The sequence below is a fragment of the Carlito syrichta genome, unplaced genomic scaffold (assembly GCF_000164805.1).
Source record: "Carlito syrichta isolate Samal-C Ts95f unplaced genomic scaffold, Tarsius_syrichta-2.0.1 Scaffold308992, whole genome shotgun sequence".
NCBI lineage: Eukaryota > Metazoa > Chordata > Mammalia > Primates > Tarsiidae > Carlito > Carlito syrichta.
The window spans coordinates 43,759-63,467 of NW_007253088.1; the positions used below are offsets into that span (position 1 = coordinate 43,759).

At 33.4% G+C, this 19,709-nt stretch overlaps 1 protein-coding gene across 1 annotated transcript in view; it reads right to left on the reverse strand.

Moving 5' to 3' along the window:
• Window positions 1–263: 263 nt before the first annotated feature.
• Window positions 264–19,709, reverse strand: part of HDX (highly divergent homeobox) — a 146,247-nt gene continuing 126,801 nt past the window's right edge. Inside the window, exons 7-10 of the mRNA XM_008066517.2 lie at window positions 15,689–15,768; window positions 12,327–12,410; window positions 6,101–6,223; window positions 264–438 (exon numbers count right to left, since the gene is read on the reverse strand). Of these exons, the coding sequence (XP_008064708.1) occupies window positions 313–438; window positions 6,101–6,223; window positions 12,327–12,410; window positions 15,689–15,768 (413 nt within the window). The 3' untranslated portion in view covers window positions 264–312. The remainder of the gene's footprint in view (window positions 439–6,100; window positions 6,224–12,326; window positions 12,411–15,688; window positions 15,769–19,709) is intronic.

The following is a 19,709-nucleotide window of genomic DNA, read 5'->3' on the forward strand; positions in this document are numbered from 1 at the left end:
ACACAAAACTTCCAGAAATTAGACATAATGCATTTCATGGCTGAACTGCTCAAAATTAAATACAATTTTTTCCAGAGTTCTATCAATTTAGAAAAAAAACAACAAAACTATCAAACAATGCTTTTAAATTTCACATACATTGTTTTTGTATTGTAGCCATTGTATCTTGTGTATCCTTCACAGACTATGTCTGTTTCAACAATGTGTTTTTCCAACTGAGGATTATTGAAACAATAGAATGCAGTTATCTTGAAATGCACACCTGTTATGCAGCCATAAGGCTGTATCATATTTATTCCTCCCACTCTTAAATCACAAACTGTCTGAGGCATTTTTCTCTGATAAAGAAGACACACTGAATGAGGTATCATCAGGCTCCAGCGAGGCATGATTGAACTCCATCTCTTCTAATTCAGGAGGTAAATCTGACAGCAGTGCCTGAGTCAGAAAGATCAATTTTTCTGGATTAGTATGTGGATAGATTTTTTCCCCAGTTTATGATAATAGTTTTAGTCCTCTCATGTTGATTTATTTAAAGAAAAAAATCATTTCTCTTTCACAGTCTTATATGACATATAATAAAAGAAAATTGTTTCATATACTATTAAGGCAGTAACAAAATACTAGATTTTTAAAAAATTTTTGTAAAGAATGTATACTTTGACTTTTTATTTTTCCAAATATAAGTGGCATTATTGTAATAGGCAATTATTCTTTTTTTTTTTTTTTGAGTTGGAGTCTCACTCCATTGCCCAGGCTGGAGTACAGTGGCATACTCATTGCTAACAAGCAAGTAATATAAATTATATATCCAAATTTTTAGATTCAAAGACATTCAAGGTTAGAGTGTAATGATATTGCATGTATTTTCTTATTATCTTTTGAATCAAGTTAAAACTCCTTACCTAACATTTGATGCTTTCTATGAACCTATTCCACATTCATTCTTTGCTTCTCTGGGAAATAGTTATTAAATACTCACTATATGCAAGGTATTCCATGAAATAATATACGTGTCTTTTAAGTTTTTATACATATTATTATTTTTATTTAGAAAAGGTGTTGCTTTTTCTTTTGTCGATTCATATTCTATTAATTCTCTGAATCTATGTTAGGTCTTGTTCCATGAGCTCCCTTAGAAAACTCAGAGAACTGGATAAAAAACATGTGGTGCATATACATGATGGAATATTATGCAGCCATAAAGAAGGACAAAACTATGAACTTCACAGCAACTTGGATGGGCTTAGAGGCTATAATACTGAGTGATCTATTGCAGAAACAAAAAACTGAGTATCACATGTTCTCACTCATAAGCGGACCTTGAACAATTATTGGAACACTATAAGAAAGGGGTTGGCAGTAGTGGGAAGCTGCTGGGGGAGGGCATACATAACTCATCAACAAGGGTGCCTGCATAATTAACATTTGTAAACCTAATCCTGAAGTGTACCACACATACTCAAAATAAAAAATTAAATAAAAAATAAGAAAAAGAACAAAAACCACACAAATACTAGATGTTGAGTGTATGGATTATATAGAGTGGAACCCTGTACAAAGGGGAAATCAGAAGGGAAATGCGTAACTGTTTTGAGTCAAGTGCTTTGAAGTATTTGATGTAAGTGATTTTCATACCAGTTTTGAGTCACTGATCACTGCTAAAGGGTCTTAAAATTGTGTTCTTTATTAAAATATTCATGCCAGTTATGCTATCTTTTAGAGATAGTCACATTTCACAAAAGAGTATTCTGCTCTTCAGCGGGTGAATGAACTTAGCAGTTAGGAAAAAAGTTTAGCTATTCTGCTTTAGCCTAAATTCTAATAACTTAAAAAGACCAAGTGATTTTTTTTTCTTTCTTTAACTATGTGCATATCTATAGATGACTAAACACCTACTAGGCACAGCTGAACCAGTGGATCTAGCTGTAGAAATGATGAATCTGGAGGGCTGCTCATTTCTCTGCTGTAGTAATCAGGTTAAGTCAAGAACCATGGACTAATTGCCATGGTCTAATTGTTTCATCTGGAGTTGTAGAACATATATCTATACTGGAAAAATAAAAGATGAATCAAGTTGTATGTGGCTGACAGTGCTGATGCTCACTTAGCCATACGAAATTCTGAATTATATGATTGACTTGCTGCTTTCAATACTAAAAATAATGTAGCATATCTGGTAATTTTTAGATAGCATTACTTGTAGTGTGGGCTTTGGGTGCAGTGGTAAACAAGGACCAAGGGAACAGGAACAAATGAAAGTTTGCCACTACCCAATTAAAGAACAGAAGATAAGGCATGTTGGAGAACATATAAAATCCATTGTTGAAAAATAAGACAATATTCTCCTATTCTTTTTATGAAAATGAATGACAGCTACAAATCCTATATTTTTGCCTTGTGGCACAGAGGCGAGATAAAAAGTTTCTCTTTTCTTTGTCAGGCTGTGTACGGAAAGACTAACTCCTATTTGGGGGAATGCTGTTGTTTACTTTCTATGATTAAATTGCACATGAACTTCTTGTTGAAGCAGAGCATTTACACAGTAAGGTAACCTAAAGGTACTACATGCTTTTTAAGGTGCTGGCTTGCAGAAATAAGGCACAGGGCCATTTTCTTCTAGAACAGTGGTTTACCACTAACCCAGTCCAAGTGCAATGGAGCCTTTGCTGACATTTGCTGATCAGTCTACGAGAAGTACATCACTGGATTTAGTTCACTTTGCAATTTTGAAGATGCCATATTAAAGGGGGAAAAGTGTTCAAACTAACACTCACTGAACTTATGTTTAGAGTCAGAAAGTCAAGTGGATGAGGAGGTTTAATGATAGAATATCGGGGAGACCTGCAAATCAGAGAAACACTATTACTTATTTCTTTATCATTGCACTACATGTGGTTGACTGACTAAAATGAATGTAGTAAGAAATATAAAACATTAATATGTGAAGCAGTATAGGACACTACTAATATATAATGTTCATTTGTAATTCTTCTTTTAATATTTCACTTGATTGCAACATTGATACATCTAACAAATTTTAGGATTATGCCAATTGTTGGAGTTGCCTTTTTCATAGATATTAAAGTAAACATAATTAACTTTATTACAGGTTCTTCATAAATGATAACTATCTTCAAATTCTGACCTAGTGTATTAGTCTTCCCAAGAGATAAAAGCATTTCCCAAGTATACAATTAGTTTCTGTAACACTTACTGTAGGACCTAGAGTATGAAATCCAAGTACTGTAGCATTAATAATTCTTATCCTCTTTGCAAAGTGGAGAAATAGAAATTCACGAAAGGTAATTGACCTGACTAGGATCATACAGTGAATTATCAGGGGAAGAAAGATCGTAACTAATGACTTAGTACAATGCTGGCAACATAATTTTGGTTTTAAAATGGCAACTGATTTAACAAGAAATACAATCTTTAGGTAATCTAATGTTTCTGTCAGAGAGTGTCATATTTTTTTCCAAACTCTAGACTTTGCTTTTGGACCAAAATATTCTGAAGACTACTCATCACAATTTACCCAAATCAAGATGAATGGAAAAACACAGAAGATGATTTTTAAATGAAAAACCAGTGACACAATAGTTCTCTTCTATTAGGTAGAACAAAAAATATTTCCTTGTAGAATAAACCTCTAAGTATTTAATAATGTAAAGGCCAGTAGTGTAATAAATCACCTGGATAACTTTTGAGGACTACTACTGATGTCCTCCATATTTTGAAACCATATTTTGAGGTTTATTATACCCAATCTCAACTATGGAAATCAGAAATTTCTATTTGGGATGCTAATTACATTGGCTATGATGTTCAGTACAATTTTCGTATCACTTTTTTCAGCCAATTTTTGTTCATATCTTAATTTATTAGTCCTGTACCAGAGGAAAAGTAGAAGAGAATGATAAAAAATAATACACAGCCGGGCACAGTGGATCATGTTTGTAATACCAGCACATTGGAAGGCTGAGGTAAGAGGATTGCCTAAACTCAGTGGCTCGAGACCAGCCTGGGCAACTTGGCAAGACCTTGTCTCTACAAAATATCAAAAAATTAATGGGGCATGGTGGCACATGCCTGTAGTTCCAGCTACTTGGAAGACTAAGGTGGAAGGATCACCTGAGCACAGCAGGTCGAGGCTGTGGTGGCCATGAACATGCCACTTCACTTCTGCCTAGGCAACAGAATGAAAATTCAACTAAAAAAAATGATAATAAAATAAAATAAAAAATACACATTGGTTAACTTTTCTTATTTGTTACTGGTCGTGGGGAAAGAACCAAGCCAAAGATGGGTTAGAATTAGAAAATAAAATGGAACCTGTGTGTTATTCTTAGTTGTCAAGAAACATAGATAACTGCTAGTTAGTTGGTCATATAACATTTAGTTGAAAATCATGCTATGACTTTTGAGACTCAGACCATACTCCAAGTTATTTTTATTGGTTGGATCTTATTTTGTTTTATTTTTACAGTTACTCAAAATTTATAACACCTGTGAGACCATGTTCAAAACTATAACTATTATTCATTAAAAATGTTTATTTTAGGTTCCTAAAAAAATAAACATTTTCAATATGTCATGGAATATGCATAACTCACATATTAAAGCAATGTTCCTAAATAAAGTTTGCAAGGGTAACTGAAAGCTACTATTTTGAGATGTCTGTGATGGGGGGAGGGAACTGAAGGAGCAAAATTCATGAATGGACACATACTATACACGCTGGTTTGAGTCTCATGGGTAAATTCTTTTGGTTTAAATTTTGTTGTTTAGGCCTTCAGTAAAATTTATAAAAACTTTTTTCTAGCCGGGCTCAGTGGCTCAGCCTGTAATCCCGCATCTTTGGGAGGTTGAGGTGAGTGAATTGCCTGAGCCCGCGGGTTCGAGACCCTCCTGGACAACTTGGTGAGACCTCATCTCTACAATAAATCAAAAATCAGCCGGGCATAGTAGCGCATGCCTGTAGTTCCAGCTACTCGGAAGACTGAGGCGGAAGGATTGTTGGAGCCCAGCAGGTCAAGGTTGCGGTGGCCGGGAGTGGCCACTGCACTCCAGTCTGAGAGACAGAGTGAGACTCCAACTCAAAAACAAAAAACAAAAAAAATTTTCTTTGAAAAAATGGGAGACATAGGATGCTATGACTCTAATTTTTTTCCTCTGGAGACGTTTGGAATGGCCTATGCCCATACAGTATTTCTTGGATATAAGCAATGGATTTTTGTACTCCAGAAATTTCTTGATAAATAAAAACCTTTGAAACTGCTTCCTAAATAATGGTTATCTGTATTTCACACTACTTACATAAAGCTTCTCTGACCAATATCAGTGTGGTGACAAACCACTTAAAGGCAAATTTGGTATCATTTTGTACTAAATGAAACATTTATTGTAATTCTATAATTCTTTTTGGCATAACTGAAACAGTATTATAAAGATTTTGCATGAAAATATGAGATAGAATGTAATTTGGGAGGAATCTGTTGACAAAAATCCACAGCAATAAACAAAAGACATTACATTTCATTTTTGGAAGAGAAGACTCAAACACTATTAAAATTGAAAAATGGTAAGTGATGCTCTGTGGTCACAAATAATGTCACAAAGTAATTTTATATTTTCTTAGTGATGAGCAATATGTTATAGATTAGAAGATATCCAAACATTTGTGAACTCTGGGGGTGGCAGGAAATGAAGATGTAGAAGAAAGACTAATACATGCTTTAACTCTTTCATTCACAAATGGTCCCAAAACACATGCCTTTCTAGTTAGGGTAGCCCCATATCTACCAAAATTTTAAGAAATTTCTCGTAAAATAATTTAAAAATTGTTTTCCCCACTTAAAGTTTTGTCTGGAATTAGTAATCCATGTTAAGCAGTTATCTTGATTTTCTACTAAAGCAGCACAAAAATCTGAACATTTATTTTCAAGAAAACTGCTTAAAAAGGACATGAAATAACAAACACTTCCTCCATGCCAAGCAGAAATAAAATTTAAAGATGAAATGATATAAAAAATCCAAATATGACATGCAAATTTTCAACATCATACACTGCAGTTTACTAGTCTCTTTTGGAACTTACCTTCTGTTGTTCCTTATCATCAGCTTTCATAGCTAGTATCAAGCTTCTAACAAAAGTCTGAAGTTTAAAGTATTTTTGCTTTTGAATCTCTAGCTCATTTTCAATGAATCTAACTTCTTCATTCTGAAGGAGAATACATTAAAACAATGCAATTACCTTCTGTAAACCTTTGACTGCTTGATGCAGTCAAAACTTTAAATGTTTGATGCACAAAAAAATTCCAGAAGACATAAAAGAATTTAAAGCATAAAAAAGTTATTCTGTTACTCAAAGATTGCCTTTTAAGCAAATAACCAACAGAAAACAATTTTCAATGTTAAAAATTCAATCAAATAAATTCCAGGAAGAAAAAGACCAAGAAGCAGCTCCCTTGTTGGAAAGACTGCTCTTGTATCAAACATAAATAGTATTTAGATTAGGATTAAGAGTGGAGTCCATTGACTCCAAGAACAATAGTAGATGCAGTAATATTGAATGTACCACTCAGCAAGTCAAATACTGATAATTGAAAAGGCTATGTTATACCAAAGATGGACTGAAATTACTAAGACGTTTTTAAGTAGTTTACTGAGCCCTTCACACTTAAGTCAGAATTTATTATTCAGAAAATATCTTCAAATGTACCACAGTGTACCACTAATGTGAGACCCAATTTATCTTCTCAATGCTTGCTAGTTGTGTAATAAAACAAACAATCAACCACTGGACTAAAATTTAGGAGTACTAGGACTACTGATAACTTTATAAACTTGGATGGGCCAACTAACTTCTCTGTGACTCTGTTTACTCATCAGTAAAATGGATATTATACTGGTATTCATTGACAGTTTTAGCTTTGAGGGTTATACAGCTCTAATAAGATAATAGCTATAGATGTACTCTGAATAGATTTACAGTTGAAGCTACAGTAATCAAGGAAGTGTGATATTGGCGTAAGAGTAGACATATAGATCAATGGAACAGAATAGAGAGACCAGAAATAAATCTACACATATATGGTTGATTGATTTTCAGGCAATTCAATGAACAAAGAAAGTATAGTCTTTTAACAAACAGCAATGGAACAAATATAAATCACATGTTAAAAAAAAAATCAACCCTTACCTTACATCATAGACAAAATGTAATTAAACATGCTTTACCAAATTAAGTGTAAAACCTAACACTATATAACTTCTAGAGGAAAACAAGAGAAAATCTTTGTGATTTTGGGTTTAGTCAAAAATTTAAATTAGAACACAAAAAATATGACACTTAAAAGAAGAAAAATTTCTTTAAAATAAACTTAGTTTTTAAAAGACACTGTAAAGAAAATAAGAATACATGCTACATATCGGGAAAAAATATTTGCAGATTACATATCTGAAAAAAGACTTGTATACAGAATACATTAAAATCTCTTACAACCCAATTACAAGGCCAGCAACAGAGTAAGAAGCAGGCAAAATATTGAACACACTCCATCAGAGAAGATGTCAGAATGACCAACAGGTGTGTGAAAAAAATGCTTAATATCATTTGTCATTAAGGAAATGCAAATTAAAAACACAATGAGATACTAGTACTGACATACTACAATGGTTACATTTAAGGAGATTGACAATACCAGGTGCTGACAAGAATGTGGAACACAATGCATACTTTATTGGTGGGAGTGTAATATGGTAAAGCCACTTTGGAAAATATTTTGGCAATTTCTTATACAATTAAGCATACTCTTTCTTACCACGTGACTCAGAAATCCTACTCTTAGGTATTTAGCCAAAAGAACTAAAAGCACATGTACTTGAAAAAGACCTATACATGAATATTTATAGCAGATGTATTCATAGTAACCCCAACTTGGAAACAGCCCAAGCTTTCATTAGCAGATAGATAAACAAACTGTGGTGGTGTTTACACAACCATGTCCACTTGTCAAAATTCATTTAACTGTATATATAAAGAGGTGAATTTTACTGTATGGAAATTATACATCAATAAACCTGGTTAAAAATTAAAATAACTCAAATAAAAATAACACTTTTTCTTTTTAACAAAGGCTTTGTACTCTTTGACCATCATCATTTCTTTCCCCACCCTTCTCCTAGCCTCTGGTAATCTCCATTCTACTCTCTGCTTTTTTGGGTTTGATTGTTTTAGATTCCACATGTAAGTCAGATCATGAGATATTTATCTTTCTTTGCCTGGCTTATTTCACTTAGCATAATGTTCTCCAATTTCATCCAGGTTTTTGCAAATCATAACATTTCTTTTTTAAAAAGCTGAATAAGCCATTGTCTTGAGGAGCTATGGTTTGGTCATATGCTCTTTGGGCTATGGCCAGGCGATGTTTTCTTAAGCTTTGGCCCCCTCCCCTGCCTTGGGGATTTGAATCTCTTCTTTCTCACTCTTTCTCTCTAATTTACCTTTTAAATAAATTGTATTTTTTAATCTAAAAAAAAACTGAATAGTATGCATGGTGAATATAGTAAATAATAATGTATTGTACATTTCAAAATTGCTAAAAGCATAAATTTAAAATGTTCTCATCACAAATATGATAAATATTTCAAGTGATGGCTGTGTTAATTAGTTTCATTTAATTATTCCATATTGTATTCATAAATCATAATATCACTTTACACCCTACAAATATACACAACTACAATTTGTAAATTTACAATAAAAAATAAAAATTGCTAAAAATAAATAATAAGCCAGCTCCCTTGCCAAAAACCATTAAAGTAGGCTATGAATATTCTCTGAACTTGAAGAATTGGTCTCAAAGAACATAGCAGGACTTTTAATAACATTTGTTCAAAAAACTGCATAAAATATATTACAATTAGTTGATTTTATGGGTATTTTTGTTGTTTCAATTGAGAGGTTGCTGCTGTATTAATTAAATTTGGTATGTGAACTTGTTTACTACATTGTTTATTTTATCAGCTCAGTTGAGAAATTATTTTCTTTGGTAAAACTGTTTCCTTTCAGAACATTTAATATCAAGTGACTTATCTGCACAAACTGAATTCCTTATCCAGAGGCATTCTATAATAAGTAAGCATTATAATAAAATTCAGTATGTTCCCGCCATAATACATTTTACTAATTTTAAACTTTGCTTTTATTAGTATTCATTGACTGAACAATAGTATTAGTAAAGTGCTGACCAAGAAGTCTTTTCAAATACAGGTGATTTGAATGCACAGTCATTAATTCACATTTGCAAAAGCCACAAAGAAGCATTTTTCATTATACAGCTCTCCAATTCTTCATGCAAATATTTCTTTTTCTGAGTAGTTATGCAATATTTGAAAAATATAAATAGCTTTATGATAATTTAATATTGCAGGCATTTTCTTGTCAGAGCTGGTTTTTACAAGTCTATTAAACACTTCCAATATAGGGAGTAATTTATTGTGTACTTTAGAGATTTTCTAAGTAAATCAAACGTGTGTGAGAGGAACTAGTAAGATAACACCAGTTTCCAAGTTTCACATAACAAGATCTAGCTCATTTTTCTTGTTAAAACCTTCCCTTTCTTTCCCAGTAAGCTTTGTCAATTCTTTTCAAGATGATTGTAGGGAGAACTCATTCCCATATGGACTAGAACTTAGAACTTTGATCTCTGAACAGGCTATTAATGGCTGCCAGGCCTGCGGTGCTATTTTATGATATAGCTACTTACTTCAGATACTGAGCTTATCAACTTGTCTCATAAGAAATTGGGATAAGTTAGAACTCCTACCATTATGGATTTCTACTGATGTATATCAATCAGAGACTCCACTATGCCCCAACTTAGTATTGATGGTTGCATAGTAATAATTATCAAATATACCATAGAAAACATTCTTTCAGTTTGCTACAATACATCCCAAGAATGAGAAATTGTTTAATTCAGTGTGGGAAAAAATCTTATAACAATCCTGATCCTGGTCTTAATTGATTTTATATAAATGAACACTTGCATAATAGTATTAAGTTTTTTCCCAAAGATAAGTTAATTCATTTGTTCACTCACTCAGCAACTACTGTTGCTACTGAATAAATATGTGCTAGCCCCTCAAGCAGGTAACACAGATGCATAAGGTAAGTCTCTGCCCTCAAGAAGTTTATAATTAATATATCTTCATGTGCTGCCTCACGATATTTTGGTCAATCACATACCACATATAATGACAATGGTCCCATAAGATTATAATGGAGCTGAAAAATTCCTATTGACTTGTGCTGTCATAGCCATCCTAATATAGTTGTGCAACACATTATATTTTCTATGTTTGGACACACAAATAATTACCATTGTGTTCCAATTGCCTATAATATTTAGTATAGTCACATACTATACAGGTTTGTAACCTGGAAGCAATAGGCTATACCATAAATTCTAGTTTTGGGTAATTACACTCTATGATGTTTGCACAATGATGAAATTACCTAACAATGCATTTCTAAGAGCGTACCCTCATCATTAAAATGATGCATGGTGGTACTTTAAAAATCAACAGTGATTTTCATCTCAAACAAGGAACAGTAGTATGTATATACAAATAAAGTACAATAGTTTGAAAGGAGATAAAATTTATAAGCTGTTAAGGTTGTTTTAAACCAACGTCCTGAAATCAGCAATGAGAACTGCTATTTAAGGTTTCACATTCCCTTCTTTAAGAATTAAAGTAACAGAGTACACATATGAGGTAACTGAAATATCATAAAATAATGATTATAAAAAATATATTTTCTATATAGGTGCTGACTTTTGAGAGTTAAAGAAAATAACTTTACTTGGGATGGTGATATGTTATAAAGGACATACCTAATAGGATAGTGAAGGACTCCTTGTTTCCACAGCATTGACCACAATGGAAAACACTGGATTATTAAATGCCTTTCTGAGTTCAGTGAAAATGTTAATTAACATTTCTGAATTGGAAACTGCTTTGTTCTGCCCTAATCTTCAGCTTCAAATCTTTTCAAGTGGGGTGTCAATTCAGAGGGGAGAGGTCTTGGAAAGAATTCCCTGAGCCTTCAGCCAAACCCTATCGAAGCTGTTTGAGGGTGTTAAGTGGAGCACACTTAATAGCTGTGCAATCCAGTCCTCTCATCTGTAGTTTCCACAGCCTGTGCCAAGTGGTGGTCTGAAGAGTCATTTAATCCCGAACTGGGCATTTAGAAATATTATATGACTATGTAGGAGAGATTAGCATGATCTCTTATACTTCACAACCAACAACTTTATAATTAAAAATACAGTGCTAGTTAAAAATATAGTTGAAATACAGGACTGTCTAGTATTATTTGACCAAATAACAAATACATTTCAAAAGATAATTTCCTTTTGTGTTTACAATGCTCAAAATTTTAAAACTTGACATGTTATAAACATCTGGAAAACAAAATCTGTTAAATGGCATAAATTTCAATTACAGTAAAACGGAAAAGATTTTTGAGAAAATGACAGCTGTTGTCTTTTCTGACTGAATATTATTTTCTGCCAATGTTTTAAAATTGCTAGTCTCTCCTATGAATGTTAATGGTATTCCATAACAAGAACTTTTGTGTATGGAAAGTAGGATAGTGGCCAAAATTTTAGAAGGCTCCAAAGTAAGATAAGATACTGTTTAACAAAGGAACAGCATTTACACATCTATGTAGAAAACATATTGACATACAGACTGATAGAATATGTCAAAATTTAATAAAAACAAAATTATGTATGGCACCTTGTCAAAGTAAGCCTTTTAGCTTAGTAATGAGTGACATTAAGAAAAGGTCATCTGTATTCATATTAATTCAATATTTGCTTTGGGAATTGTTTTCAAACTTCTCCTAGAACAGGTATATTATTATATTTTAAAATGGTCTATAGAAGAAATTGAAATTCAGGATAAAATTAGCAAGGGCCACTGAGAGACATCTCCCCTTTACCATCACTTAAAAAGGAACATTGGCTTTAGAGGGACTTTATCATAAATTTCATATTAACCACAACTGTGCACTATCCTAACTTGCCATACACCATCAATACTAACTTTTCTTGGCAAACTCTGCTTAAAAATAATAAACTAGCCAGCAATATTGAAATGTCCAGCACTGTGATTGATATTCAAGTTGTCTGAGAGAATCAATGTGGAGTCCCAGAATTCTTCACTTATCAAGGCAGAATAATATAGGTACTCTAAAAGTCTGCTTCATTTAATACTTTCTCTTAATGAATTCAGAATTTTAAATCATTTACCTTATAATCCAAGAGAGAATTCACTTGCTCTACTTCGGAATTACTTATCATGTCACTTTCTTCATCATCAATAATTTCTATTTTCTGTAACATAAATAGAGAAGTTTTCACGAATATATTTCAGTTGATTATCATTGCACTCAACAATGTATAGAACATATGCATTCAATATTCAAGTTATCTAGTATAGGTTATCTGGAATAAACTCTGATAACTGACTGACTTGTCAGTGTTACACACATTGTGTGTCTGAGCCACCTCTCGCTACCTTTAAGTGATGACTCTTAGTAAATTAAAAGATACTTTAATACTATTTAAGATAGAAATCTCCTTTTCACAGTATTACTTAAAAAATAAGCATTCAAGCTTTGTTTAAATAGTGCCTGACAGGGAACTTGCTTCCTGTAAAGGTAGTATATTTTAATGGTAAGTATATATAATTAATAAGAATGTCAGCCGGGCTCGGTGGCTCAGCCTGTAATCCCGTGCCTTTGGGAGGCTGAGGTGAGTGGATTGCCTGAGCCCGCGGGTTCGAGACGCGCCTGGGCAACTTGGCGAGACCTCATCTCTACAATAAATCAAAAAATTAGCCCGTAGTGGTAGCGCGCGCCTGTAATTCCAGCTACTCGGAAGGTTGAGGCGGAAGGATTGCCGGAGCCCAGCAGGCGAGGCTGCGGTGGCCGGGAGCGGCCACTGCACTCCAGTCTGGGTGACAGAGTGAGACTCCAACTCAAAAAAAAAAAAAAAAGAATGTCTTTCTTTTTTAAATCCTACATCCCTCTTTGCAACTTCTAAAATAAAATGTCAACATATGACATATATTCTTAAGTCAAATATAATGTTTAACAGAAATACATATTTGCTGCACTCCATTAGGTAGACAATTAATTGGAAGCATACATATATGATGTAATCATAAAAATTGCATGGTGATGTGTTTCCTTCACTTGACAGTAATGCTAGGAATGAGGAACAGGAAGAGAGAAAGAAAGGGCTGTGTGTGTGTGTGTGTGTGTGTGTGTGTGTGTGTGTGTGTGAGAGAGAGAGAGAGAGAGAGAGAGAGAGAGAGAGAGAGAGAGAGAGAAATAGAGAGACTAAGAGAGAGAGAGAGATAGAGATTGAGAGAGACATCTGCCCTTAGCTGTAGAATTAAGGTACAGCATAGCTTGTACAGTATCTTGCCCACAGTAGGTACTAATTAAACAAATGTCAAAAGAATGAACAAAACAGCTCAGTGTTGATTAAAAGAATGACCAATAAGCTCCAACCATAGGGGTAAAGCCAGTTCTGTAATCATGTAACCTTTTTTAAAAAGCAAAAACAAAAGATATAAATAAAATCAACCTTAATTTTTTCTTTTGCATGTAAATTACACAGTTAAGATAAAACATCTTTAAATATTTAAACACTGTCAACCCCCAAAAAATTTTAAGGGGAAAAGCTAAGCTAGAGTTAGTCACTAGATAGTCTTTTAAGAACGAGCACACAATTGGAAACATGTAGTCGGCACAATTTGAAATCAGACTTCCTACCCAGCAGCATATATGGTGATTATAAGTCACAAACAAACATGGAATGATCATATTTGAAATATTGCCTACAAGGATACGATACCATTAAAGGGTTTGTGACCTGCACGTTTCTGAGTCAGGAAGACAGCTGTAAAGAAATTGCTTTCTACTGCTGCCTGGATATGAATCTAATGTTTTATTTTCCATTATACTTACAATAAACTTGGAGTTTAATTGTGTTGGCTTTCCTTAAACCTCAGATTTGATTTTTTGTGTGTGTTTTTTACATTTTCTACCTATTTGAATTAGTTCTGGGGAAAAGAAGTTAGGTAATTCAGGGATGAAAGTACCAAAGTCCACTGTATAGATTTGTGCACATAAATAGGTTTTATATGTCTGTGTAATTTGTCATCTATGAATAATTGGGGGCACTCACACGTTGCAGGCAAAGTGGATCAACCTTGAAAAGTTTGAAATTTTGTCTCTAAAAATCAATTGCTCTTGAAAAATTAGGTGCCCTAATAACTACGAGTCATCCAAGCCATGACTTCATTTGTTATCTTCAAATGTCTGCTACAAGGAAGATTCTATGTAGAGAAATTCAGGCTAAAAATGAGCATGTCTTTAAAGAAAAAGAAATCTCAATTTGTAAATAATTATACATAACTTGTGCACTATAACTCAAATCTATAGCGGGAGATTATTATTTGGTGGAATTTAAGATTAGCACAATTCATAATTGTAGAAAAAGGTATTATTAGCTACTTGAGGAAAACACGACTTTGCTTCAAAAATCAAAGCTTTTTTTTCATATACTTGTTGAACTTAGTGTTAGAAGGATAAAACATGGACTTCAACCAGAACTCAAATCAATAAAATGCAATCCTAAACTATATTCTGCATGTGGAAAACATTGCTGTATATTGTTGATGTTTAACAAAAATATAGCAAAACTGTATTTTATGTGCTCAAGTTTTTTTAAAGAGTTGTGGAAAGTTTATAGTATCCAATGAACAATGTTTATAATGGAAACCAGGGTAAATCTTGAAATCACAGACATTTTGCAACAGACAGATCCATTGCAGGGCCCATTTTTAAATGGTTGCAATAAGGCATAGAATAGTTATTCACAAGCAAAAACAAAAGCACAATGACATTCCCTTTAATCTCTTACTTTAGTTTAATACTATCTTTAGTCTAGTATTACTTGATGGGGTCAGAATATTAACAGATGCTGCTAAAACAGCTGCTTAGAAAACTTCACTATATGTTTACATTTTCATACAACCCAGTTTATTCCACACATAGCCTGCCTCTGTAATTCAAACTCTTAATATTGTCTTACTTCCTTAACTGATTTTAAAGATGACTAATGGTGTTCAATTTAACTAGAAAGAAGAACAGGTTTCAAACACAGAATATATAGGTGTGGTATGAACAGAGAACTCAGAGTCAGAAATACATGTATCCAAGTGCCAGAACTAACAAAGATATCCTTTATGATCTCAGACTAAAGTCTGTTTTAGTTCTGCCATTTGTCAAATGAGAAAAAAAAAAATCTGCTCTTTGCTAAATGTGTTGAAGAAAAATAGATTGTTATGTATAAAATGTCATATATGTACTAAGTATTAGGTTTTTATATTGCAACTCTCCTCAATAAAAAAATTAGAGTTATACATGATAGCATTCTACATTTCATTTACTAAACCCTCAAAGATATAAAATTTCATTGGGAAAAGCTGTATTTGGTTTGTGAAGTAGAGCAAGACATTATTCTGACAAGACTGACCAACTGGAAACATGTCCTTGACATCCATCACATAATGAGGAAAAATTTCAAACTGTACATACCACATTATCTGCAGATACTGCATGGTGGTCCTCCTCCTTATGAGCCCTTGCCTCATTTGAAACAACTTCATTGGGCTCTTCTATAGAAAAAAAAAAAAGGCCATCATTTCATTTTTCATTCTTCAAGCCTTTATGGAGAACACTTTTTTCAAGATCATTTAAATAATTTCTGTATTGTGAAAAAACGTACACATGCTTTGACGAGTAATTCTACATCAAACCATGTATTCTGAGATAATAAGCATGGATGGCGGCAAATACAAGCATAGTCACTATTGTATTATTTATAATTGCAAAAAATGGATGAAACCTGTATCTGATACAGAGACCTGCTAATGTAGGTCCATATTGTCACAGCCCCTAGACAAGGGCATGGCAAGGGCTCAAGCACTCCTGTACGTTCCTGAACAATATTCCTGAGAACTAATAAAAGGTGTGCTTCTCCTTATCTCCTATGCACTCCCAGTAAGTAGCTTCAGGGCATCCTCAACTTCCCTGTAGTCTATGCCCAGTCGACTGAAAGATGCAAATTCCCATTTACTCTCTTTTTCTGAGTGGTCACAAATTTGAATAATATAGTATCAATGTAATCATAAGCCTTGTGACTTGTATAACTTTTGTATCAATGTGATCATCAGTTTTGTGATTTGTATAACTTTTGCATAATGCATGATGTCTTAGGCCTTGTAAACTCCCTTTACGCGATGGTAAGCTTGATTTATGCTTCTGCTGGGCCCTATTGATAAAAGCTATGAGATAACTTTGATACCTGGCACCAGGAAGTTTGGACCAAAAAATGTCACTGTAGATAAATGTGGCTGAAATCCAAATTCTATACAATGCTCTGCTGGTCACGTGGCTAATGCATAGGTACTAACAACTCTGGACTTATAAAAGTAAACTGTAAAAGCCTGGAGGGTGAGCAGAACCATTTTAGAAAGACCTCGAGTCTGGCTCTGCTCCCTCCATTTCCCTGCCCCTTTGATTTACTGGTATCAAGGAGAGCAGCCATGTGTTACGGGGACCATAGCATATCTTTAACAATGGAGGATTGGGAGAACTCATTTAGGCTATCCCTATAATAAATATTATGAAGCCACTAAAAATGAAGTCGATATAGTTAATAACAAAGAAAATATTAATGGTCTACTGAAAAGTGAAGTGAAGGTAGTAAAATTTACTGTGTGGGTATATATAATCTTATTTTTGTTAAAAAAAGTATAAATTTTATAAAGATTAGCACCATTTATAACAAAGCATTGCCATTATTATTTCTGGATGGCATTATTCATAAATTTTATTCAGAATTGGTATTGTTGCTTATTTGTATTTAAACATGTTTCTACAATGAATATGCATTGTTCATTCTAATAGGAAAAAATTATAAAAATAATTTTCAAATACGTGATATAAAACCATAAATACAGCACATTTCCAATTTTGTAAAATGGTGTGTGCATGCGAATGTATGTATACACACACACACACACACACACACTCTCCTGTATATATGCAAAGAGGAAACATGGTAAAAATATTCCCCCACTCTTATTTTTAGAAGGGTTATCACCGAGAGGTAGAATTATTTATATTTTTTATTGTATTTTCCAGTATTTTCTACAATGAACGTATGTTCCTTTTCTGATCAAAAGTCAATATTCTAATAATGAGAAAATACATAAAATAAATCAATTTAGAAAACCAGTCTAATGAAAAGCTCTCTGAGCTGATCTAGAGGAAGTGCCTGGTTCAAGGCATAGGGTGTCTGTGTATATAATCTCCTCTTTCTTAGATTACTCTCACCTATAAGCCTTAGAAAAACCGGGCAGCTTTCCTCTCTCTTTTTCTGCACTGCCTTGTCATGGAGCTTATTTGGATAAATACTAGTGGAATTTCTCAGTCTTTTGGTAAATGACATTTTATTTCACCTTAGAAAGTAGAACAAAAATATTTAGTAATCTTCCTAAGACTTTTTCCAATCCATTCCCTCCCAGGGAAAGACATAAAAGAGTGCCTTGTATGAGCATAAGAAGATGATTATAAGGAAAATAGGGTTGATCCAGGAACTTACATAATAGAATATAGAGGATAAAATATTAAAATCCAGAAAAACCTTACCGGAATTTTAATTCAAGATCCACTATAAATTCAATTCAAATACGTTTCTATTTCACTAGATTTTCAAAATATTTTATTATGTATATTTAAGGTATGCAACATGATGTTATAATACATACATAGTAAAATGATTTCTATAGTAAAACAAATTAGCATATCATTCTCAGAGTTAACCATTCTCTTCTACAAGAGCAGCTATAATATACCCATTAAGCAAAAATTCTGAATGCAGTACACTATTAGTAATTGTAATACTCATGTTGTACATTAGATCTTTTCACTTATTCATCTTACATATTTGCTATTTGTGTATCCTTTGACTTAGATGCTCCCATTTTCTCACTCTCATCCTAGTAACCACTATTTTATTCTCTATCTCTATATATTTGGGTTTTTTCTCTCTTGCCCTTTGCCACAACATGGATAGACCCAGAGAGCATTATGTAAAGTGAAATAAGCTGGATACAGAAAGGAAATTATAACATGATCTCATTTACATGTGGAATAAAAATATGTCAATTTAAAATTTTAAGAAGAATGGTTCCTAGACAGAGGAAAGTTGAGTTACTTATTTTGTAGACATTTCAATTTACAGACATTTCAATTCCTATGTAATTGGCAACAAAATGAAATTGATACAGAGACCTGCTAATGTCTATCCATATTGTCACAGCACCTAGAGAAGAACATAGCAAGGGTTTGAGTACTCCTGTGTATTACTGAGCATATCACTGAGAGGCCCCTTATCTCCTGTGCATTCCCAGTAAGTAGCTTCAGGGGATCCTTAACTTCCCTATAGTCTATGCCCAATCAACTGAAAGATGCAAATCCCCATTTACTCTCTTTTTCTGAGTGGTTATAAGTTTGAATAAAATAGTATCAATGTAATCATCAGCCTTGTGACTTGTATAACTGTTGTATCAATGTAATCATAAGTTTTGTGATATATATATAACTTTTACATAACGCATGATGTCTTAGGCCTTGTAAACTCCCTTCACACTATGGCAAGCTTGATTAACGCTTCTGCTGGGCTCTATTGATAAAAACTATGAGATACCTCTGACACCTGGCACCAGGAAGTCTGGACCGAAAAATGTCACTATCGATAAATGCGGCTGAAACTCAAGTTCTATATAATGCTCTGCTGGTCACATGGCTAATGTATAGGTAGGTACTAACAACTCTGTACTTATAAAAGTGAACTGTAAGACTGGAGGGTGAATAGAACCATTTTAGAATGACTTCGAGTCTGGCTCTGCTCCCTCACAAATAAACTTCTTTCTACCAGTTCCCTGCCCCTTGATTTATTGGTATCAAGGGTGAGCAGCCAAGCATTACTCGGGCCATAACAAAATGAAAGGAGGAAAAATTGTCATCAGTATTAGCTGTAAAACTGGTGGCCTCAAATAAGCAGTTATGGCTCATTGATGAGACTATTACAGTATCATTTCTTCCTTATAGTTTGGCCTTACATTCCTGTTCTCACTTGCTCAAACTTTGTATACAGCTTGGCTTTACTAAAAACATACCCATGCATGGTTTGATTATTTTGGAAGATTTAAATAAAAGCTATTTTGAGGATTTATAAAATAACAGGATATGAAGTTGAATAAGAAATGTTTTTTTGTTTTGTTTTGCATATGAATAGCTTCAACATTAGTGGAAGTTTGAAAGCTAAACACTGTCAATGTGCCTGGTAATTCCTCGAGGAAAGCAGCTCTGTTAATTGGAAAATAAACAAATAAGTAGAACTCTAGAGGGCACTCTATGTAGTAGTGGCTATATACTCACACTAAGTAACTGTAGGTAGAATTACCTTTCATATACACACCCACATAATGGATACAGCTGAAAAAGAGACTTTGTTATAAAATTTAATATTATGAATGTTAATTGTTCC